We start from the raw sequence: 22,713 nt of genomic DNA on the forward strand, positions 1-22,713 counted from the left end.
CTTTGCTGAGTGTCTACCATATCCTAAGTACTGTGCTTGGCTGGCTTATGCTTGCTCATTTCATCTCATATCAGTATTTTGATATAGGTATAGTTAGCCCTATGTTATAGTGGAAGAAATAGAACCTCAGAATTTAGGTAACTAGCCTAAGAACACATTGCTCTTAAGTAACAGTGCTGTGGAAATTTGGGACTTTATTTCCAGTAACTATTTAGCAATGCTACCTCATTGTATCTGTTACCTCCAATTGTAATAGGAGTAAAAGTAAGAATCTCAGCCCATGCTCATAGATCAAGGAATAGAATTTTTCAGAATGTACACACTTACATGACATTAAATCATTTGCTAATTTCTGTCTTGGTAGCACATTTTTTTAATGACATGGGATTAGTGAGGCAGTTAGGACTAAAGGAAATGAGAACAAAAGAGGGTTCTGAAGACATATGGTTTAAAATATGATTCTGCCTCCATTGTCTTTTGTAATTTCCTTTAAGATCCACAAAAAAAGTATCCTTAATAAAAACACAATGCTAGAATCTAGAACTAACTAGAATTAAGAATATAGTGCTATGCCATACCACTGAACAAATAGCTGGACAGGTAGCGACCACTGTCTTAAGAGTGGTAAGAAGAAACAGTCAGGCACCCCCTCTAATGAGGTGTCAGTGCTGAGGGCTGCTAGGAAAACATCACTGGGAAGCAGCCTCCTATGATGTTGCGTCAGGGATGCAGCCAATGAAAGGAGTCGACCTAGAGGCTGATGATAAACTGCCCATGTCGGTAAACAGCACTCATGCATTGATTGATGCGTGCTCAATATAAAGATTTCTATTTACATGGGAGGATCTGACAGACAGACAGGAAGACACACACATCCCTTTAGCACATATTGACTAATGGCCTCCATAGTAGCATGACCATTCAGTGTAAAGAACTGTTCTAATTGGTGGGATATTTGCATGTTAGGTATTTACCTAATGTGTGTTTAAAATGAAAAAGAAAAACTCTTAAAATTCTGCTTACCAAAGTGTATCTGGTTTGTCTTCTGAAGTCTAACCATGACACTCTCCAGCAGTAACATTTGACACTATTCCCATGGAGTTCAATTTATGGCCTTCCTCAGGTCTGCAGAATCGTAAGGTCTGCCTCCTCCATATCCATTTATGGGATCATTTTTCCTATAATTATGTAGACTGAGAAATGTCAACCCTGGAACCTGGGACATAATAACACAACCAAAGTTTCTACCCCTCTTGGTCATCATTCTTAAGTGTCTGAAGTCTGAGAACAGAAGTTGGCAGTAGGACTTTTTTAAAACAAATAGTCAGAAAGCAGACTATAAAGAAAGATTTTTGCTTGTAAACTCATTATTTACCACTTGTGTCTTGGAAGTAGGAGACTGACCTAACCTTGAATCTGGGTTAACTTAGGACATAGTCACACAACTATTAGAAACAAAGACCACAGTCATAGAAGTGGCAGCTTCCCTTCCAAGAGAGCACAATCTTGACTGCCAGTGCCAACATCCTACCTATGGAGTGAAAGAGTTAGTCAAGCCTGGACTGAAATAGACTTACTTCCACGTTCCAGTCAGGTCAAGTTTAAGAGTTGGTAAAGGCCAAGTTAGGTCTGCAAATGTGCTTGATTTCTTTCTGAGAATAAAACTAAAAAGGTCACTCTGTCCTCTGAATACTTTAGAAATAAGCACCTTTTATAGTTCAGCAGGCTAAGCCAAATAGAAGGATTTTAGGCTATGGAGTCTTCATAGTCAGGTGGCCACACTAGTAGTAAAGGCAGCCCAAAACAGTAGTTATTTTTAGTCCTTGGAAGTCTAGACCAGGTCTGGACAAATCAGTAAAGAAGTTTGGATCATGTTTATTAAAAGTTGATATAAAGCAAAGGACAAAGGCTGCAAGGGACACAGGGAGGAGATAATAGAACAGCTATTAAGAGTTAAGGAGGGATGGTTTTGGCTTAACTTGGTTGTCTGGGGAAATACAGGGAAGAGCGCTCGCTACCACCCCAATTAGTACCTTTCTGCTATACTTACTGTCTTTCTTATAGTTCCTCTTTCTCTCTTCCCACTGCCAGCGCCCACCCCATGCCACCTTCAGGTCACTGCTGTTTTAACTGTGTATTCTAGAATGTTGGGGCAAGTTGACAGAGAAGAAAAAGAAAAACTGATTGGATGGGGACAGCTAGAGATTTTGTGGGCTTGATCCCCTTTCAAGCTACCATGTCCCTGTGTGATCACACACACACACACACACACACACACACACACACACGTAGTCCTCTCTCATGCCTCTTTCATTACATTTTTTAAAAGATAAACACAGATTAGAAGAAACAAAATGTAATGGCAAAGAGATATACTAGATCTCACTGCGTCTAGGGATCATCCTTAAACACACCCTCTTCACCTAACCCTGCCCTTCCCTCTAAAGCAGAGTGAGAAGCCCCTCACTATGTTCCCATAGTGCCTTGGTGATGTCTCTTTTGTTGTGCTTATCATACTGTATTTTATTCTTTGCTTCTATAGTTATCTCCTCACCTGGACTGTGAAATGCTTACAGCTAGAATGCCTGTTATTTGCCTGTGAGTGAGATGAATAGAATGCTGTGATTTCTAGTGTCCTTGTGACATTTCATAGTAAAGGATGGACTGTAGGAAGTATGTGATTATTCCACTAAAAACTCATGATAAAATAATTTATGACTCTTTCTTTATTGTATTTTATGTATTTAAGTTCATAATGATGAGTCTCTTCATAATGATATAAGTAGTCAGTGGCTACGGATAAAGGTAAAGAGTTTCCAGGCACAGCTATGTTATTAACATATATACTATGTTACTATGTCACAGCTAAGTGTGGGAATCTATGGGAAAGTGAACTGGTCATGATCTTAAAGTGATCTTAAATTGGGTAAACTAAAACAATTCATCCATCTTAACTACTTTATGTCTAAAATGTTGAACCATGCTGTTATATTTAGTTCTGATACCCATCAAGCCAAAATATCGATATTGAGACAACCGAATTCCTGAATTAATCTATTATGTCATCATTTCTCAAGAAATCAAGGTCATTTTTCAGAAAATTCATTCACTATGACCCAACATGGATTGACATGTTCAGACTGAAGTCTGTATATGACTATTTTTACAGGAAAAATTCTAGATCTAAAAATGCCTTATTAGTTCAGATAATATGAAATACAGTGAAACTTCAGCACACTAAAAAATGTGGAGTGTCTTTTACTCTTGTAGTAGAATACAAGCCAAACCCCAAACCTAACTAAAATCACATTTTCATCACCCTCCTTTTTCCCAGCCTTATAAAACCAAATAATAACTATCTAAGAAATGTTCTATCTGTTGGGGCACCTGGGTGGCTCAGTCGTTAAGCGTCTGCCTTCGGCTCAGGTCATGATCCTGGGGTCCTGGGATCGAGTCCCGCATCGGGCTCCCTGCTTTGCGGGAGGCCCGCTTCTCCCTCTCCCACTCCCCCTGCTTGTGTTCCCTCTCTCGCTGTGTTTCTCTCTGTCAAATAAATAAATAAAATCTTTAAAAAAAAAAAAGAAATGTTCTATCTGTTAATTATAATGCAGTTAACCTTACCTCTTCCTAAAGAAATTATATATATTTTTAATATTTACTTTAAACTATTGGTCAGCTTGTTTCAGTTTTCAAAATACATTTTGGTCTAGAATTGTATATACTTCCCAGTATGAGAGTAACACCTCATTTTATCCTCCATTACAGAAGAGAATAGATGTACATCTTCGAATGCAGCGTCCTGCACCAAGTGCCTTGCGCTGGGTCCGGAATGTGGATGGTGCGCTCAAGAGGTGTGCCTTTTTCTTTCTTTCTTATTTTCTTATTTTTTTTTCTTTCTTCTTTCTTTCTTTCTTTCTTTCTTTCTTTCTTTCTTTCTTTCTTTCTTTCTTTCTTTCTTTCTTTCTTTTCTTTCTTTCTTTCTTTCTTTCTTTCTTTCTTTCTTTCTTTCTTTCTTTTCTTTCTTTCTCTTTCTTTCTTTCTTTCTTTCTTTCTTTCTTTCTTTCTTTCTTTCTTTCTTTCTTTCTTTCTTTCTTTCTTTTTCTTTCTTTCTTTCTTTCCTTCCTTCCTTCCTTCCTTCCTTCCTCCCTTCCTTCCTTCCTTCCTTCTTTCCTTCCTCCCTTCCTTCCTTCCTTCCTTCCTTCGTTCCTTCTTTCCTTGTCTCCCTTCCCTTTCCTTTCCTTCTCTTCTCTCTTTCTTCCTCTTTTCTCTGTTCCTCATGGTTGACCTTCTCTCTAGGCATGATTTCATTGCCCTGGTATTTTGTGCCTTGAAGGTGCATCGGGAAAAAAGAAAGATACTGCTGAGCATCAGGAAAATTTTATTTGGTTTTATGCTTGGAAACAGCGTATCTGGCTTAATAAAAAGTATAACCTTTTCATTAGGAAAATTATGGTGATTTTAAAATGAAGTGCAAACCATTTTATGTCTCCCATCTGTTCTATAGAGAGAATTGGCAAACACAGAAAGTGACTTTTGATAGGTCAGTAGGCTTTGTGTGAAATTCTTGCTGCAGCTTGGGGCAGTAGGTTATATATGCAAGTTGGATCATAGTCTTGTACTTGCTTATTAAAGAAAAGCAAGTTAGTTTATTGGTCTGTTTCATTTGTTTTTACTTGAAATACTTAGAGATAAGTTATTTACTCCATTTCATAACATTGTACATCAATTCGCCAGTTACTTATGAAAAATGGGATACTTTTCCTTTGACATGTGACCCTATTCATGCAGTACTGTGTACATTTAAATTCTGTGGAATGAAGAATAATTCAAAAATTGTTTATTGTTCAAAATTAGTGTTTTTCTATTCTAACAAGAGAAACATAACCCAATAACAAATTTCTTAGTAAAAAAAACTATAATGCATTCCTTCTTTCTTGGCTGTGAAGTTGTTTTGTGAATTTTTTCTTTTCTTGGTAATCTTCAATGAGAACTACCTTATATGATAAGTTGTAATGAAGAAGCCATCTACTAATCTGGGGGTTCTTTTGTGAAATTATATAGGTAATTTTATATTTGTTTATGTAGCTCTTGTGAATTGGAACAAATAGATCTTTAATGGTCTTTTGCCTGACATGAAAAGAAATTTCTAGCTTTTGCCTCCTGATTTCGCTCAAAACCTGCACCCACCATCATCTTTCCAACTTCTCCTGTTACTGCTTGCCCTTATGCATCTCCCAGGGGGAAAAAGAAAGCTGAAAAGTAGCAAAGGATGGCGGACGTTACTTTCTTCTAAAGCAAGTCAGGAAAGAGGCAGGGGAGGGGTTCAGAAAATAGTAGCCAGTGTCCCTCCTGCTGACAACCCAAAGCCTTCTTGGGTATACTCTAGGCTTTACCAGTGAGAAAATCAGATGTCATTCAAAACTAGCAGTGCTTCACCAGAACCCATGGAATCAAGCAATGTCAGAGAGAGGACAATTCCAGAGTTGCTAGTCCCATCACCTCTGATGAGTCAAATGACCAGATAGAATTCACTCTATTCTCTGAGTCTCCCTTTCCTCATCTCTATAACCCTGAGTTTGGAGTTTGTTTCTAGATTTTCTTGTCAAGAATGTTTCATGGCTTGATATTTTCTGACCCTCGGCCAATATTCCATTTTAGATTTTTACTGAGGAAGATCCTTAGAGCCATGAAGTTTATGTCAACTTGATACCAGCTGCTGAGAACTTTAGTCAGTATAGTTTAGAGGGACTTTCAAAAGATGGTTAAGAAACCGAGTTGTCAGCCAAATGTAACATCCCAGCCATATAGAATGGTAAGTCCCAGAGGTTCCCCTTTCTCTGATACTGCAGCTGGCACAGAAAATCTGGAGAGGTGCAGTTATAGGCATAGTAAATGTCAGTCCTGCCACAAGGGGAAGGATTTGGAATATTCAGAGAAATTGGTGGCCAAATGCAAGGAGGTAATCCAAGGGGAAATGTCAGGTGCTGCCGAAGCAGAGGAGGCAAACCCATGTCTGCTATTGGCCAAATGCTTCAGAAGAGGATCTCAGGAAACATTTGGAAATCAGCTGGCTGTTCATGTTGCAAAATATTCTTCTACGTAGTGTAGGGTCATCTCATTCATGTATTGAAAAAGCGGGCTCCGAAATGAGATCACCTTGGATACAAATCCCAAGGCCATCAGTTTCTAACTGTATAAACTTGGACATGTTACTCTAACTACTCTGAACCTCAGTTTTCCTGCAGAAATAGTAATTGTACCTATGACACGCTGCAGTGAAGATTAAATGAAACAGTATGTGAGAAGCATTTGACCCACGTATTGCTTAAAAATAGGAGTTGTTACTTTAAGAACTTGAGTGAGATTCCAGAGCAACTCACTGAGGCTTAGGAAACCAAGAGAACTGCGTTAAGAGCACCACCTAAGGGGGAGCAACCAGTATCAGGACTCAGCCTCTAGCCACATCATTAACAGAAGGAGCTGTCCACTCCCTGCAGGCTGACCTGACATCGACAGGAAGAATATAATGGTTAATTTTGAAAGATTACACCACTAGGCACATATGCAACTAATGTCTTTTATTTCTTAACCAATGGGAGTGGAGGGACAGGGAAAGAATAGGCATTTTTTTCTCTGTTCATGATTAGAATAGGTAAACGGTAACAAATTAAGCCTAGTTTGTACAATTTTCAAAGATGGTCAGAAGTAAAACATCACTAGAAAATTTAGACAGGGTATATTCAATTTGCCTACATTCTTTTTTTATAGCATGTTAATCTGCTGTTCTATACGTTTTGCTTTCTCTTTCTCTCCATGCTATATAAAAATAATTGGACAAATAATTAGGATAGAAAGGACCTTACCAGTATTGCCTAGTTTAATGCCTCAACCTCCTTTTTAACACATGTAAAAATCTTGATGAGTTTTGAAGAATTCTTTCTCTCCTGCGTGCTATGCTAGACACAGATTGTGATTACGTAGCCAGAAGTTTAGAGGGCAGCCTTCGAACATAATTATACTAAAAGACAACACAAAGGGCATTCACTGTCAAAAGGAAGATGGTAGAGTTCCTTCATTTCTGCGCAGATTGCCATGTTTGGAAATCGGAAAGACTCAGAAATGAGAAGAAAAAACGTTTCTTATTTTTTTCCCCAAGATATAATTATCTTGAAAGAATGAAAGTAACAACTGATGAAAAGCCATCTGGGGTAACTTCAACCTGGGCTTTTCATTTACAAATAGGCTTGAGATGCCGACAGTGATTTTGCTTGTGTATTTCTTGCAGAAAAAATGAAACATAAGAATTAGAAGAAATTATAATGACACAAAACACCACAAATTAAAAGGGTGTGGTTTCAAATTCTTTTCTTTTATACAAAGTGGAAAGTAGGCCACAGTGGGTAGGGGCAGCATTCCATCCTTTATTTTGATGTCATGGTCTTTTCTTCCCTTCTCAAACCTAATTGTCAAATTGGCAGTGTTTTTCTAACTCAGTTTTTATAGTGGAGTAAAAACAGCTATGCCGATTCAGACACTGCAAAGTAATTGAGACTATTTTGCCTATTTCAGCAAAATGATTTGACATTTAAAGGTCAGATGGCATAGTGTGATGTATAGTTGCAGTGAATTAACCATATTCCCTTCTTTTCCATTTCTGTATACACAAATAACAAAATCCCTTGCTGAAAAGAAAAATTGGAATTATTTGTACTTTATTTCCTTTCATGATTTGAAGTCTTGGGGTTTTTACATCTGTAAAACGCATGTGGCCCTTTGTCTGTGGCCAGTCATGTGAGGCGTGAACAAGCCTCCAGCACCCTCAATATTCTTCAAGCTCCAGGACAGGAGGGTCCCCCCAACTGGAGCTTTCTGAAGGAAAGTGATACATCTAATAGCAGTTTATGCCACCTTTCTTTGAAGAACTCCAAACTGTTTATAAACTAAATCTTATATTGCGTACCTCTGAGTTTTATCAATAGATGGATAAATTTGGATACAAGAAATTAAGGCTTTGGACTTTTTAAACTTCACGCTAAAAATCTAGGTGTCAATAGCACAGCAAATTGAAATTTTCTGTTCCCGTGAAGTTGCTTACCAAATGACAGCTGGAAATCTTAATTGAAAAGGATATATCCTCTTTTATCTTTTAATTATATTTATATTTTAAGTGTATTTCACACTCTAATTCAGAATCAGTACTGTAAGGGGCCACACAGTAAAAATTTTAAGTTTCATGGGCCACATACTGTTTCTCTTGCATGTTCTTCTTTTTTATTGTTTTACAGCATTTTTTAAATGTAGAAAGCATTTTTTGGCACTCAATCAATACAAAATAGGCCATGGATTGTTGTATTTGTCCCACTGTCCCTAGTTTTCCAACCCCTGTTCTAAATTAAGAGGGGAATTAAATTAAAATCCTTGTATGAATGTTTTTATATTGCCTACCACCATCCCACCTAACACTCACCAGTGCTATGGATGTTCCTATCCATAATTAGTGATCTAATACTCCAACTAATATTGAACTTGATATAATCTCCTTCTTCCATAACCCTATGAAATTCTGTGCTTCCCCTAAATTTAACGTCCATATTAATGACCTTTACTTGCTTAATGGCTGAATTTGCCAATGGTCCGTTAACTCCTTGATGACAGGGAGGGAGTCTGTCTTGTTCCATTCTGTATCCTCAGCACCTAACAAACTACTGTCCCTGAGTAAGTGGTCAATCTGTATTCTTTGATTGAATGATTAGTTGGAAACCCAATTCCCTGAATCAGCTGAACTAAAGGAGGAATGACGGAATGCCAGATCAGAATAGCCACTGCCAGGAAGATCACTAAGCAAATATCCAGCTAATGTGTAAGCAAATATTCCAAATAATTCAGGCCAACATTATATAAAACAAAACATATTTATATACTTCAATACTTTCCTGTTCTTAGGGAAAAACCTAATTGGTTACAAGAAAAATAAAAATATCAAATTTTTCTCAGTCATGATAAATTAAATTTTAAGCTTGCTCCACTAATTCCATGGCTATTGAATGACAACTAACCAATGCTAAATGGTAATAAAAGTTCTAGATTCAGTTTCAAAATCAGGAGAATTTTAGCTGCAATCTTGTATCTTCCAGCCTCATTATGAACATCTTCCTTGGTTTATTAAATTATTTACAGGCTATTGTGTGTCTAAGAAGTTGGGAGATTTTATGGTCTAAACAATATAGATTTCCAATTCTTTTTTTTTTTTTAATTTTTAGTACCTTGTTAGGCATGTGACTCCTGAGGGCTTGCTTTATATTCCAAATATAATAATATATAATGAACATACTAGCTGGATTCTTTGAAAACTGAAACTTACATTTGGATTGACTGAATGGCCTATTTTGAATAAATTTTCTTTTGAGGCAGTCTTTACAACATAAAATATTTAGAAAGAATTAAATTGGTATAATTTTACAGTGATCAGTTAACAATATTTAAAGTCCTTGGTTTAAATCTCCTCTTTAATATTCATTTTCTTCTTTTTAAATAAAATTTAGGAATTAAAGCTTTAGTTAAGACAAATTTACTAGTTTTCTTATTGGAAACATGCAGCTATTTTGAATAGTTGCCTAAGCTGTGCAATATTGGAAGATGGCTTCTTTGCAATATTTGCTGTGTGGTTTTCTTTGATTATAACTGAGATGATATGCACTAAAAACGTCAGTGATTTTCCTTCTTTTAAACAGGATTTCATTTCAGGTGGATCAAGGAGTGAACGTTGTGATATTATTTCCAATTTAATAAGCAAAGGCTGTTCGATTGATTCAATAGAATACCCATCTGTGCATGTAATACCAAGGGAAAATGAAATTAATACCCAGGTGACGCCAGGAGAAGTGTTGATCCAGCTGCGTCCAGGTTTGGTGATTTTCAAATAAATCTATAATGATTCTGACTTGAAATTACATTTAGCTTTATTTGCTCATACTTAATATTTTGTGGAAGGCACTATTATTGTAGTAGAAATAACACTGGGCTCAGAATCAAGAAGTCAGAATTTTGCTCTTTTTTGTGCCTATAGCTAGCTAGCTGTGTGGCCTCGGACACTCTCTGCAAACCTGACCACACTATATTATAATTACGTGTTTCCAGACTTGATCACATTGTAGTGTAATTGTGTTCCTATTCCATTGCCAGCTCTGGAAGAAAGAGAACTTGTTTTATTCCACTGTTTCTCCAAAGCCTCACAGAGTGCTGGCTTGTAGTAAGCACTCCATAAGTATTTGTTGACATGATTACTTGATTAATTAGTAAGAGCTGTAAATTAAGCTAAGCCCTTAGAGCCTGTGTGATAAAATTTTAAACACAAAACTACAATTCGTAATTATCATAATTAACTTGACCTACTTTGTGGTGGCCCCTGAGATTAACACATATTTCTCCTCCTATACTTCTCTTGTACTTGCCATTTTATCACGTTGTATTCCACAGTTTGGCACATGTAGTAGGCCACTGGAAATTATTCATTTTCCTGTGGTGCTAGAGAATCCCAGTGTACAAACCACACATGGCAAGATAAGTTCAGGTACACAGGTAAGCATCAGTCAATTAGATGCATTTAGTTTTCAGCAGTATGCAATTTCCTTCAAGCCTCCCATTATTTCATTCTGGGTGGTCTTGTCCTTTCATTAAATTTTTAAATAACCATTATTGACACATGACCTCCTTTTCTAAAGCTGAGCTATTTCTTCCAGATTCTTAGATTACCAGAAAAACAAAGTCTATTTCTTTCTTGGCTTTAGACATATTCCCAGCTTCCAATTAAAACTATGCTCTTCACCATATAAAACAGCCCATTGTGGACATATATAAGCAACAGTTGGAAAGGGATACACAAAAATGAAAGAAATTAGATTGGTAAGATTATGCCATTCATTATCTTCTATTGCTACCATAACAAAATACTGTATAATAGGTGGCTTAAACAACAGAAATTTATTTTCTCACAGTCCTGGAAGCTAGAAAGTTTAAGATCAAGGTACTGGCTGATTTGGTACCTGGAGAGAGAGAGAGACACACCCAGAGAGAGGGGGACAGAGAAAGAGCTCTGTGGTATCCCTTCTCATAAGGGCACTAATCTCATCATGAGGACCCCATCCTCCTGACCTCATCTAAACCTAATTATCCCCCAAAGGCCCCATCTTCAAACACCATCACATTATGGGTTAGGGCTTCAACACATAAATTTGGAGGGAAAACAATTGAGTCCATAGTACTTGATATATAAAATAATATTTTCAAAGGCCATGGAATATTTTTAGATATTAATCATATCTTAAACAAGAAAACTTAATCCCAAAAAGTGAAACTTTTTATAGGTCAATATCACTGTATGCTATGCAATAACTTTTGAAATCAATATAAGAGGATAAACAAATATTAAATAACAAATTAAGAAAAGCTTTTCCTAAATATAGTCTGTCTCCAAGAATAAATCAAAACTCTAGCCATAGACTATTTAATAATTACAATAACAACAAGACACATCAAAATATATGGGATGTGATTAAATTTGCTCCCAGGAAAATTAAAAGCTTTAAGTGCTTTTATTATTAAAGAACGAGCAAAAATTAACTAAGCATCCAAATTAAGATATAGGAGCAACAAAAAGAAAATAGCCATAAGGAAAACAAGAGAAAGGAATTCATAAGTTAAGAAAATAATTATGAAATGCAAACTAGAAATAAAAGGGTAAAATTAATGTATAATTCCAAGAGTTGGTTCTTTGCAAACTCCAATAAAAAGAGATAAATTGTTGTCAAAGCTGATTTAGAAAAGAAGAAAAAAGTAACCCAGTTATAACCAAAGAAACAAATATTAAAGAAAAAATGACTACAAAAATGTTAAGCATAAAAATCTATGGTAAAATGCATAAATATTGATAGTATACCTAATTTTAAGGAAAATACATATGACTAATATTGCTCAAGAAGAGGGAGATCCCTAAGAAACCTAATAAAAATAAAAGAAATTAAGAGCATTGTAAAAGAAAAACCCACATTGCGTACTTAATGTTTTCTTGGGAAGAAATGATTTCATGTTCACCCAAACATTAAGAAATGCATTATCCCTATGCTACATAAACTCTTCCATTAGTTTTTAGAGAAGGCCTAGAAGCTACCCAATCTGTACAAGGTTAGCATAACCCTAGTATCAAATCCTTAACATTTTAGGAAACCAGATTAAATCATATGTGATAAGAAAAATAATGCCAAAAGGAAAAAAATATATATTGTTATCTCAACAGATGCTGAAAAATCATACAGTAAAATTTAGTGTCCATTCTGCCAAAACCAAAACTGAAGAATAGTTCTTTACTATGTATTAAAATCCTTCTGGAAGTTTTATATAAAAGCAGTTAGACTAAAAAGCCAAATATAAGTTATAAACATTTTGAAAAGATAAAGCAAAATTATCATTATGTGTCTCTGGTAAATCCAAGCAAATCAACTAAAATTAACTTTTAAAATTAAAAATAAAAAACAGGGGCACCTGGCTGGCTCAGTCCGTAAAGCATGACACTCTTGATCTCAGGGTCATGAGTTTGAGCCCCACATTGGGCCTAGAGCTTACTTTAAAAAAAATAAAAAATAAAAAATAAATTTCTGCCGTCGTTATATAAACAAGGTATACATATTTTTAAAAATAAATAAATAGAGGGGCTCCTGGGTAGCTCAGTTGGTTGAGCAACTGCCTTCCGCTCGGGTCATGATCTCAGAGTCCTGAATCGAGCCCTGCATCGGGCTCCCTGCTCTGCAGGAAGCCTGCTTCTCCCTCTCCCATTCCCCCTGCTTGTGTTCCCTCTCTCGCTGTCTCTGTCAACTAAATAAGTAAAACCTTAAAAAATAAATAAATAAATAAATAAGTCAGGTTGTTTTTTAAAATATTCAAATCAATGAATTTCCTATGTAATATTAAATATAATGAAAAAAAGGATCAATTCATAGCAGCAATCTAAAATGTAAACTGTCTAGGGATAAAGTTTTTTAAAAAATGTATAAAAAAAATTAAAAAAATTAAAAAAAAATTAAAAAAAATGTATAAGATCCACTGTGCAACCTTGAAGAAGATATGAAAAAGTGCAGAAGAGTTTTATGTTCCTGATTAGGAGGACAATACTTGTAACAGTGACAGTTTTCTGTAAACATACTCTATAAATGTAACAAAATCCAAATGAACAAATAAATATAAGTCAATTCCAATCCAACCTGAATGAAGTTTTTTACAACCTTCAATGATACTTGTTATGCATGTATCTTTATATAAAAAAACATTCATTTAGAATGCGTTCTTATAAATAGATTTACTAGGTCAAATATATACAAATTTACTTAGGTTTTTAATGTATGTTATCAGGTCATTCACAAGAAAAATGGATGTCTAATTAAGGCTTTCATGAGTCAACCTTGCCTTCTCATTCTTTTCAATCTTTTCAGTTTTTTAAGTGTAACTACTGTTACCTGTTTCTTTTGCCTTTTTTCCTAGTACTAGGAAGCTTCCTAAGCTTATTAACCATCTTCGTTCTCTTTTTTTGTGTGTGATATGCCTCTCCATACAAATTTTCCTATTTTTCTAACTAAACATTACCTTTTATTTTAAAGATTTTATTTATTTATTTGACAGAGAGAGAGCACAAGCAGGGGGAGCAGCAGGCAGAGGCAGAGGGAGAAAAACAGGCTTTCTGCCCCCTGAGTGGAGCGGAGAGCCCCGCAGGGCTCAATCTCAGGACCCTGGGATCCTGACCCGAGCTGAAAGCAGATGCTTAACTGAATGAGCCACCCAGGGGCCCCTAAACATTACTTTTCAGTAGCTTATACATGAAGTTTATCATATATTATTTGCTCCTAATAAATGTAACTATATCCTTTCAAAATGTCTTGCTTTTTTTTAAAAACTTGGGATTTGAAACTTACAAGGGTGCATTTTTTTATTGGTGTGTTACATTTAAATTTATATACTTAAATGAATTTAGTTTGTTCCTTTTTGTAGATATAATGCTGGTTGAATCCTCCTGAGACTAAAAATTAACAGTTCAAAAGTTGTCTAACTGTTTCAGTGCTATAGATAAGCAATGACAGTAATGGTAATGAGGCAGGAGAGAAGTGGAAAGACATGAGGGATAATGGGAGGTAGTGTCCCCAGGGGTTGGTGTCAATGAGCACAGGGACACTTGGGCTGTGGCTCAAGCAACAAGGTAAGAGGGGTGGCTGCCCTCTGTAGAAGGTGTGGTACTGAGTTCAAACTGAGACATCTTAAATTGAGGTGGTGATTTATTTATTATATATGAGGCTGCAGTTCAGCAGGAGATACAGGTTGGATAAAGATGCGGGAGACTTCAACATAAGGTGGTAAATGATGGTAAGTGAAGGCAGTATGAGGAGTGGGAGAGTGAAAAGAGAAATGCTCAATATCTATGTCAATCCTTATGGGGCTTGATTTTATTCATTTTCCCACTACTGTTTGAATTTCTGTATGCAAATTAATGTAATTATCTAATGTGTTTAAGTCATCTTTCCAATGTAGCCATGACAGAACTATATTTTATAATATGCATATATAACAAATGCTTATTAAGTTATATTTAATAAGTTCATCTAAAAACTACACATGGCATCAAAGATGTGCCAGCTTTGAGGCATAATATATGAAGTTACATTTTACCAACTCCAGATATATAGAACGATCACTCCTCATAATATAGAAGTCCTTTCTACCATGACACATACCACACATACCTAACTATAAAATGCATTTATTCTCTAATATTGATTTTGATGTGATTTATTTATAATCACTTCTTATAAAAATTCATTACCTTCAATGTAGCATCTATTAAGAATTTAAAATTTTTTTCATGGATACTGATTAAACTTTTTAAAGAATATTAGTAGGACTCTATTATATATTTATTTATTTATTAAGATTTTTTTTTTATTTATTTGACAGAGACACAGCGAGAGAGGGAACACTAGCAAGGGGAGTGGGAGAGGGAGAAGCAGACTCCCCACCGAGCAGGGAGCCCGATGCGGGGCTCGATCCCAGGACCCTGGGACCATGACCTGAGCCGAAGGCAGACGCCTAACGACTGAGACACCCAGGCGCCCCCATTTTATATATTTAAAATGAGATTTAAAAGTGATATTTTCTTTCACTTTTTACTTCTTAAAATATACTTTTTTTCTTATTTTTACCTATCAATCTTATGGAAAAATAACAGAAAGAAGCTACTGATCCTACTTGATATTCCCTAAGAACACCAAAATGAAATCTTTAGGAAGATAGAAGAGAGAAAGAAATTCTCCAATTGTGCTTCAGAAGTAATACAATAAGGATTAGTGTAATTTATACCTCACTAATTTAAGAAAATCTTCCAAACTCAATTCATTTTAATATCGTAACAAAAGAATTCCCTTTAATTTGGTGTAGCTTAACTTAAAATGTAAGATTTTTCAGGTATTCTTGCTAAATTCAAAATTTTTTTAAAAACCAGAAAAATACAGATATCACGCATCCTTTCCCTTCCACCCCTGGCACATATCCCTCATTTTATCCCCCACAGATATTCAGAAATGTGCTGGAGTCTGTGCCTTGATGTTTCAAACCCATCTCATTTTTGGGCCTTCTCCTTCCCCGGCCCAAGTACAATGAACAGAATTTGGCTGTTCTTTCTTCCTACCAGTTTTCCACATTTTCTTACGGTTTTTCAATTTCATCTTATGCAGAACATTTTTAGTTATCTTTTCTTAATGTCCAGTCATGGTTGTAGCCAAGTCTTCAGAGATGTTCACACCATTATTTCAGTGATTTTAAACTCATTCTAACTACTTTCAATTCTTTGGCTATTCAAACCAATACTGGCAAAAGTTCTAAGTAGGTCTCAGCTTTCCTCCAAGTCCTCTTTCTAATTCTATGTCACAGACCCACTTCCCTTTGAAGTTGATTGATGGAAAAAAGGATCTGAGCCTTTAGAATCTCAAAAGGTATAAGAATGAAGCTTTCTTGGAGATAATATAAATCGTGGCATAAACATTTTGGAGCCAGGTGACACTCTTTCCTCTCAAACAGAGAAACTAAGTTTTTCCTACTCTGTAGGAAATAATTCATAGATAATGAGCTTCTCACTAAGGTTAAAATATGGGGACCTTTTGAAATGATGTATCAAAATGTGCTTCAAATGTAGTTTAGTTAAACACATTTATGAGTGGCTATGCCTGACCAAACCCAGAAGCTTCAGAGATAAATGAAAAGTTTTTATGCTAATGACGTTTAGTAATACTAATGGTATTACTAAGTGATAATTACTAACACATATATATTTACTGTGTACCAAATACTGGAGTAAATATTTTAAATAGACACTAAAAGAATCTGCTCTCAGAGTAGTATTTATGACACTGCTGCCTACATTGATAACCTCACAGATATTAAGTCTTATTTTTACATGTGTTTCTTTCTCGTCCAATATATTCAAAATCACATTAATGTCATCTGCCTTTTGAGCCCTGTGTTGTTGGCACCCCATTATGAACTGAATGGAGATTTTATCTGGGGACACAGTGTCCATGTTCCCATAAAGAGGTATTTCTACTGCCTCTGAGAAGGTTTCTTCTTCATATATAATGAAACCATCAAGAGCCAGCTTGAAAGCATACTTGGAATATCTCAAGCTCATGGGCAAAACACCATAATCCAAGCTTGGCTTCCTCCTTAACAAGCAAAGTGGGGTTTGCTTGTTAAGGCAGCCTATCTAGGGCTGCCTACATTGAGCTGATGACTTAAAGTTAGAACTTTATGGGAACCTTAAGTGCCTTGCAGTTTATTATTTTTTAAAAGATTTATTCATTTATTTTAGAGGAGGGAGGGGCCATGGGAGAAGGGAGAGAGAATCTCGAGCAGACTCCCTCTAAGCATGGAGCTAGACTCAGGGCTCCATCTCATGACCCTGAGGTCACTACCTGAGCTGAAATCAAGAGTCGAATGCTCAACCAACTTCGCCGCCAAGGTGCCTCAAATGCCTTGCAGTTTAGAAGTGGTAATTATCATTTTCTCCAGCAGTGACTAAAAGGCCTGTGTATGGAAAGAATCTCTTTTCCCCTTTATTAAAATTTTGTCTTACTGAGGCCTCAGCCCATGCTGAGGTCTTCCAGTGACCCAGGTACATATCTGAGACCAGCATTTATATAATTCAGAATCAAGCCACCGCAGCCTAAACCCTCCAGCCCTGATCGTTTGGCAGGCTTCCTTACAGCCATCTTCTTTGCTGAGGCCAGTGAGACGGGGATTTGCTTGCAAGGCTAAGAGCAGCTAGTGTGTGCTGAGGGCCCTTGTAGGGCTAACATTTGGTTGGACCTCTCTGAATATCTTAGTTCTCTAAGGACTGTGCCTTTGCAGTTTCTGTTGGCTAAGATAACCACCAACTTTATAACAACCTGGACAATATACTAACTATCTAGTGTATTTTTCAATAACTCCATGAAAACACACAGCAATTCATCCTTAGACAGAGCCACCATAAACTGTAATGATCACCAAGATGAAAACACCATGTGGCCAGTGCCTTAGGTCTTCAGCCTTATACCCAAGTCAACATTTAAAAAGCAACTACACAATTTGTGAAGAAGAAGAAGAAGAAGAAGAAGAAGAAGAAGAAGAAGAAGCAGCAGCAGAAGCAGAAGCAGAAGAGGAGTAAGCTGATCCACATATTAAAACACATGAACCACACTCCCCAAATATGCTCCATTTCTGTTTCTTATCAATCTGGCTCTGTCTAGATTCTGACATTCTCCTGAATTGAACTTCTCCACCCAAACTGCAAGACACTTCCACAGGGACAGGCCTTTTTACCAGACATTGGAAAAGCAGAGCCGAATATATGCTCTTTAGGGGCAGCCCAGCTCGTAAAGGGAAGGAGTGAGAGAGTGGGCTGGGTGGCTTTCACATCTCCCAATTTCTCCTCCCAAACTCTTGGGCCAAAAAACTGAATGTTACAATAAAGGGGTTTCCAGCATATACAGGCAAATTAGGAAGGAGTAATTTCTTCCATAATTATTATTACATACCAGATAAACCTTATTTTGAATACATTCTGTAACTGGTTTAAAAACATCTGATTTATAAAATAATTTAAAAGAAAATATTGCTATTCTTGAGCATATTAAGACTTAAAATATGGCTTGATAAATAACAGGATTCTTCTGATGGGTAGATCAGGCTATCAATTGTACATACAAATTGGTGCTCATTATTGTTCTACTCAAATTACTCTCCACTGACAAATAATGACTTAGAAAGCATTTACTTTATTGTTTAAAAAAGTAAAATTCACAAATTGCCCATATTTAAAGAGATGACTGCTTACCATATATAACTGGTTTCCAATTATGGAAGGAATAAGTCATGGGAATAAAAGGCACAGCATAAAGAATACAGTCAGCGAAACTGTAATAGCTATCAAATGATAATGCACAGAGAACTAAATAAAATGGTATTGTGTACACAGTTGTTGGGAAGCTCCCACATTTCTCCTCATGGTGACCCTCTCTTCTTGTCTAGTTCCTTTGCTTCCATGATCCCTCTTCAACATACGTTTATCAAGTACCCACTATGTGTTAGACAAATGCTGTTCCCTACATTGCCCAGGTCCCCAGTGTGGCAGTGCTGGGTACAATTCTTTAGACTGCTGTCTCATTCCTTCTCAGGACTAACTGTTGGGAAGGATCTCATCATCTAATTCATTATGAAGTACTACATATCCTGGACAGGTTAACCTACTACTCAGTACCAGAGTTTTCACTTCACATATGTAAATATGCCTTAACCCAAAAGGATGAATTCGTACTTTCATCCAACAAGAGGTAACTTTTCTTAAGATGCCTTTCTACTTTTCTTCAAACCAAAAACCTCTTTCAAACCACGACAGCCACCTACTCTTGAGATAGAACGCTGCTTGCTATATTGTGCTCTTTTCCTAGATACTAAGGGAAGTACGGGTTCATATGGTGATAAATGTATTCTCTATTACATTTATATCGAGCTGGTCCATTTGTTACTATCACTATCTGCACCACAGAATTGTGAGAAATGCATTGTAGAAGTTGGAACTAATAAACTGACATGGTTTTCAAATTGCCTTAAAATTATTCCAGGATATTCCTAACTTCATTCATTATGCACAAATTTGTGCTAGTTGTTCTGTATATAAAATGTGACTGATTCATTGAGAGCTTATCCTGAGATGTTTAAAATGAATACTACATAATGTCTGTCTTTCTTTGAACCAGAAGCTGAAGCTAATTTTATGCTGAAAATTCATCCTCTGAAGAAATACCCTGTGGATCTTTATTATCTGGTTGATGTCTCGGCATCAATGCATAACAATATTGAAAAATTAAATTCCGTTGGAAATGATTTATCTAGAAAAATGGCATATTTTTCCCGTGATTTCCGCCTTGGATTTGGCTCCTATGTTGATAAAACAGTTTCACCATATATTAGCATCCACCCAGAAAGGATTCATAATCAATGCAGGTATCTAGGGGTTGATGTGGACTTCATAATACCAAATTAAATTTTTTCTTATAAAATCTCTCTTTGTTTTTATATAAAGGACTCACTAAATTTTATATTTTTGTTTTATTAAGTGAGAAATGAAAATATTTGGAGAGGAGGTATGTTCCTATCTGAAAACTTATGAGATTATGGGTAGCTTGGACTTTTTATTTTGTTTTTTCAAATATCACTCAGTTTCATCACAAAAAACCCACAAGTAATATTAGTAATTTTGGATAAACCCCCAATATTCAGGCCACCATGCATATAAATACCTGTTTGAGAATTCTGTATGTGTCCTTTTTGATGGCTCCAAATTTGTTAAATTAAGGTTTGTCAAATTTAAAATACTTAATGTTGCCAGTACTGCAACTATCTTTACATTACTCTGTAGTGACTGTTTATAATTATGTTGCCTAAGATGTGACTTCAAAGACAGTTCAGCTAGGACATGAAGGGTAGTTGGAAAGAGGAGAATTTGTCTGTTTTCTGGAAAGAGACCCTTTTCTTATCATTTGGAAAGTCCGATTCTAAAGAGCATATGCTGCACTATGAAACAAGAACTGACCTTAAAAATACAAGTTTCTCAGACAGTATCTTAATTAGCCTGTTGAGTTCTCAGAGAGAAATGTGTTCAGTTCTTCCTTAATATAACATTTCATTTTAACATCATCTTTCCTACTTCCAGGAATTGCCCAGATCACTTGTACAGTACACACTCTCATCTACCAAAACAGCTCTGCTAACTATTGGAATGAATACATCTCCTCATGGAGCTTCATGTTCCTTCTCCTTAAACGCTCATGTGCCTGAGGAATGATTCTCACTTCTTGGGACATCATGGCAGTCTCAAAACAATTTTAATAAACTCTGATTGTTCATCAATAATTTCACACCAAGCAACACTTTAAAAAGTTAGCACAATATTTTTAAATACCCAGCAATAGTATAATATTTTCACTAAATTCCTAAAAACAGTTCCCCAAAAGTGTTTTTCAGCTGCCCCGTGGTCAAATACGATAGGAAATCACTGCAAATTCTTATCTCCTCTTAAAAATTAACCATGTATATTAGCATAATAAAAGCTCTTTAGGTGTCCTATATTAAACATGCTTAATCTTCTTTAGTTTTTGGACACCAAAGCATTATATTCCTATTTCCTACTTGCAAAGAAATATCCACCAATATTGAACTTTTCTCTGATTTTATAAAGTACAGATTTTCTCTAATAAAATTACCTTGACAAAAATATATTTTTATACACATATAAATAAAATATATTTATATAAACATAAATATTTAATATATAAATATAAAATATATAAATATATGTTTATATTTATATATATTTATATCTTATATACTTATATGTTTATTTTTATATATGTATATTCCTTTCTTACACCAAACCACACAATTTAAATGTGAATAGTCTTTTGAATCTTTGAATGAAGCGTAGCAAAACAGAATTTGCATTTCTTCTTTTCCCATATAGTGACTACAATTTAGATTGCATGCCTCCTCATGGATACATCCATGTGCTATCTTTGACGGAGAACATTACTGAGTTTGAAAAAGCAGTTCACAGACAAAAGATCTCTGGAAATATAGATACACCTGAAGGAGGTTTTGATGCCATGCTTCAGGCAGCTGTCTGTGAGGTAAGAAGTTTCCCATTATCGCGTTTTTGCTTAGATGCAAAATTCTCCAGAATTTAAGATTTTTATTTTCTCTTTAATTTATAGAGTGAAAACATAATATAGAAGAATACATTCTTCTAATGCTTATTCCTCACCAATGTTACTCATTTTGGTATGTGTTCAGGACAGAGGGGCTAAATTGGAAGAGGGTTATAAATAGGAAAATATGAAAGGGAAAAAATAACTTATGCACTTGGAAAATCTTTACCAAAAGAGTACTCTTTTCACTCACCACTTTCCAAGGAAGAGCCTGAAATAGCCTGTTTTCCTACCCACGTTGTGTTGGGTGCTCTGTACTTTGTAAACTTGGCTTGTTCTTCCTCTGGGGGAACACCAGAAATCTCTAGCTGGGAGTTGGTGCAGTCAAATGGCTGTGGTAAAATAGAGGATATACAAATAAAATTCAGTGCTACTTAGGAAACAGCATTGCATTTATGCACTTCATTCCAGCCTGACTTAATGTTTGTTAAACTCAAACTTAATGTTTCTTGAGATAAAGACCACAGTACAGATCTATGTTATTGTACAAGATCTAATTACATGTTTATTTTAAGAGTCATATTGGATGGCGAAAAGAAGCTAAAAGATTGCTGCTGGTGATGACAGATCAGACATCTCATCTTGCTCTTGATAGCAAATTGGCAGGCATAGTGGTGCCAAATGACGGAAACTGCCATCTGAAAAACAACATCTACGTCAGATCGACAAGCATGGTAATGTAGCAAAAGCTTCTTAGTCATTATGACTCTTTTGGCTAAAAAGTAAGTTTAAATTGGCAATTCAGCTGTTTTTGTACAAAGGAATTACCTAAACAAGCATGATACAGAGTCAGGATAAACCATGAGAGAGAAGTTATGGAATAACGCAATCTATAAATGCTGATTGATATAAGGCTAAAACACTTTTAACAACATCCTGTAGCTAGCTCTCTGATATGCTAAAAAGCATTGTGTAATAGGTCAAAATAAAAGCGATACAAGAGCTTACTTTTTATACAAGTGAATAACTTTAAAAGGAAATACACACACACACACACACACACACACACACATACACACACACATACATATTAGTTCTGCAGAGTTGGTATCTAAACACATATTAAGAATTGGTAAGAAAAGGATATTTGGCCTGAAGAATCCTCACAGTATAATAGGTACAACTAAATAGAGATTAAGAAAAAAAAAAAAGAATAAAAACAAGGCCAGCTGTCAATATTCTAGACCTCACTGCTTCCCTCTGAAGCTTATCTATATTTAGGGGCTCTTTTTTTAAACCAGTGGATATCTGGATTGCTTCCTGAGGGTTAGCTTCAGCTCTGAATCATATACTTAATACGATCGCCTAGAAACCACATCTTTCCCAGCATTAGCTATAACTCTGTGTGGAAAATCAACTGTATAAAGCATCAATTATTTCT

At 35.8% G+C, this 22,713-nt stretch overlaps 1 protein-coding gene across 10 annotated transcripts in view; it reads left to right on the forward strand.

Moving 5' to 3' along the window:
• Positions 1 to 22,713, forward strand: part of ITGB8 (integrin subunit beta 8) — a 79,658-nt gene that overhangs the window by 24,578 nt on the left and 32,367 nt on the right. For 4 of the 10 annotated variants that reach the window (XR_003516405.2, XM_027573562.2, XM_027573556.2 and 1 more), the window contains exons 2-6: positions 3,766 to 3,851; positions 9,732 to 9,903; positions 19,326 to 19,572; positions 21,089 to 21,254; positions 21,848 to 22,006. Coding sequence is in view for 9 of the 10 variants with exons in the window: in XM_027573556.2 (XP_027429357.1) it covers positions 3,766 to 3,851; positions 9,732 to 9,903; positions 19,326 to 19,572; positions 21,089 to 21,254; positions 21,848 to 22,006 (830 nt within the window). In the remaining variant the exon portion in view is untranslated. Of the gene's footprint in view, positions 1 to 3,765; positions 3,852 to 9,731; positions 9,904 to 18,428; positions 18,900 to 19,325; positions 19,573 to 21,088; positions 21,255 to 21,847; positions 22,007 to 22,713 lie in introns of those variants that run through there. The other 6 variants (XM_027573559.2, XM_035723269.1, XM_027573557.2 and 3 more) reach the window with 3 other exon arrangements.

The sequence above is a fragment of the Zalophus californianus genome, chromosome 12, assembly GCF_009762305.2.
Source record: "Zalophus californianus isolate mZalCal1 chromosome 12, mZalCal1.pri.v2, whole genome shotgun sequence".
Taxonomy (NCBI): Eukaryota; Metazoa; Chordata; class Mammalia; order Carnivora; family Otariidae; genus Zalophus; species Zalophus californianus.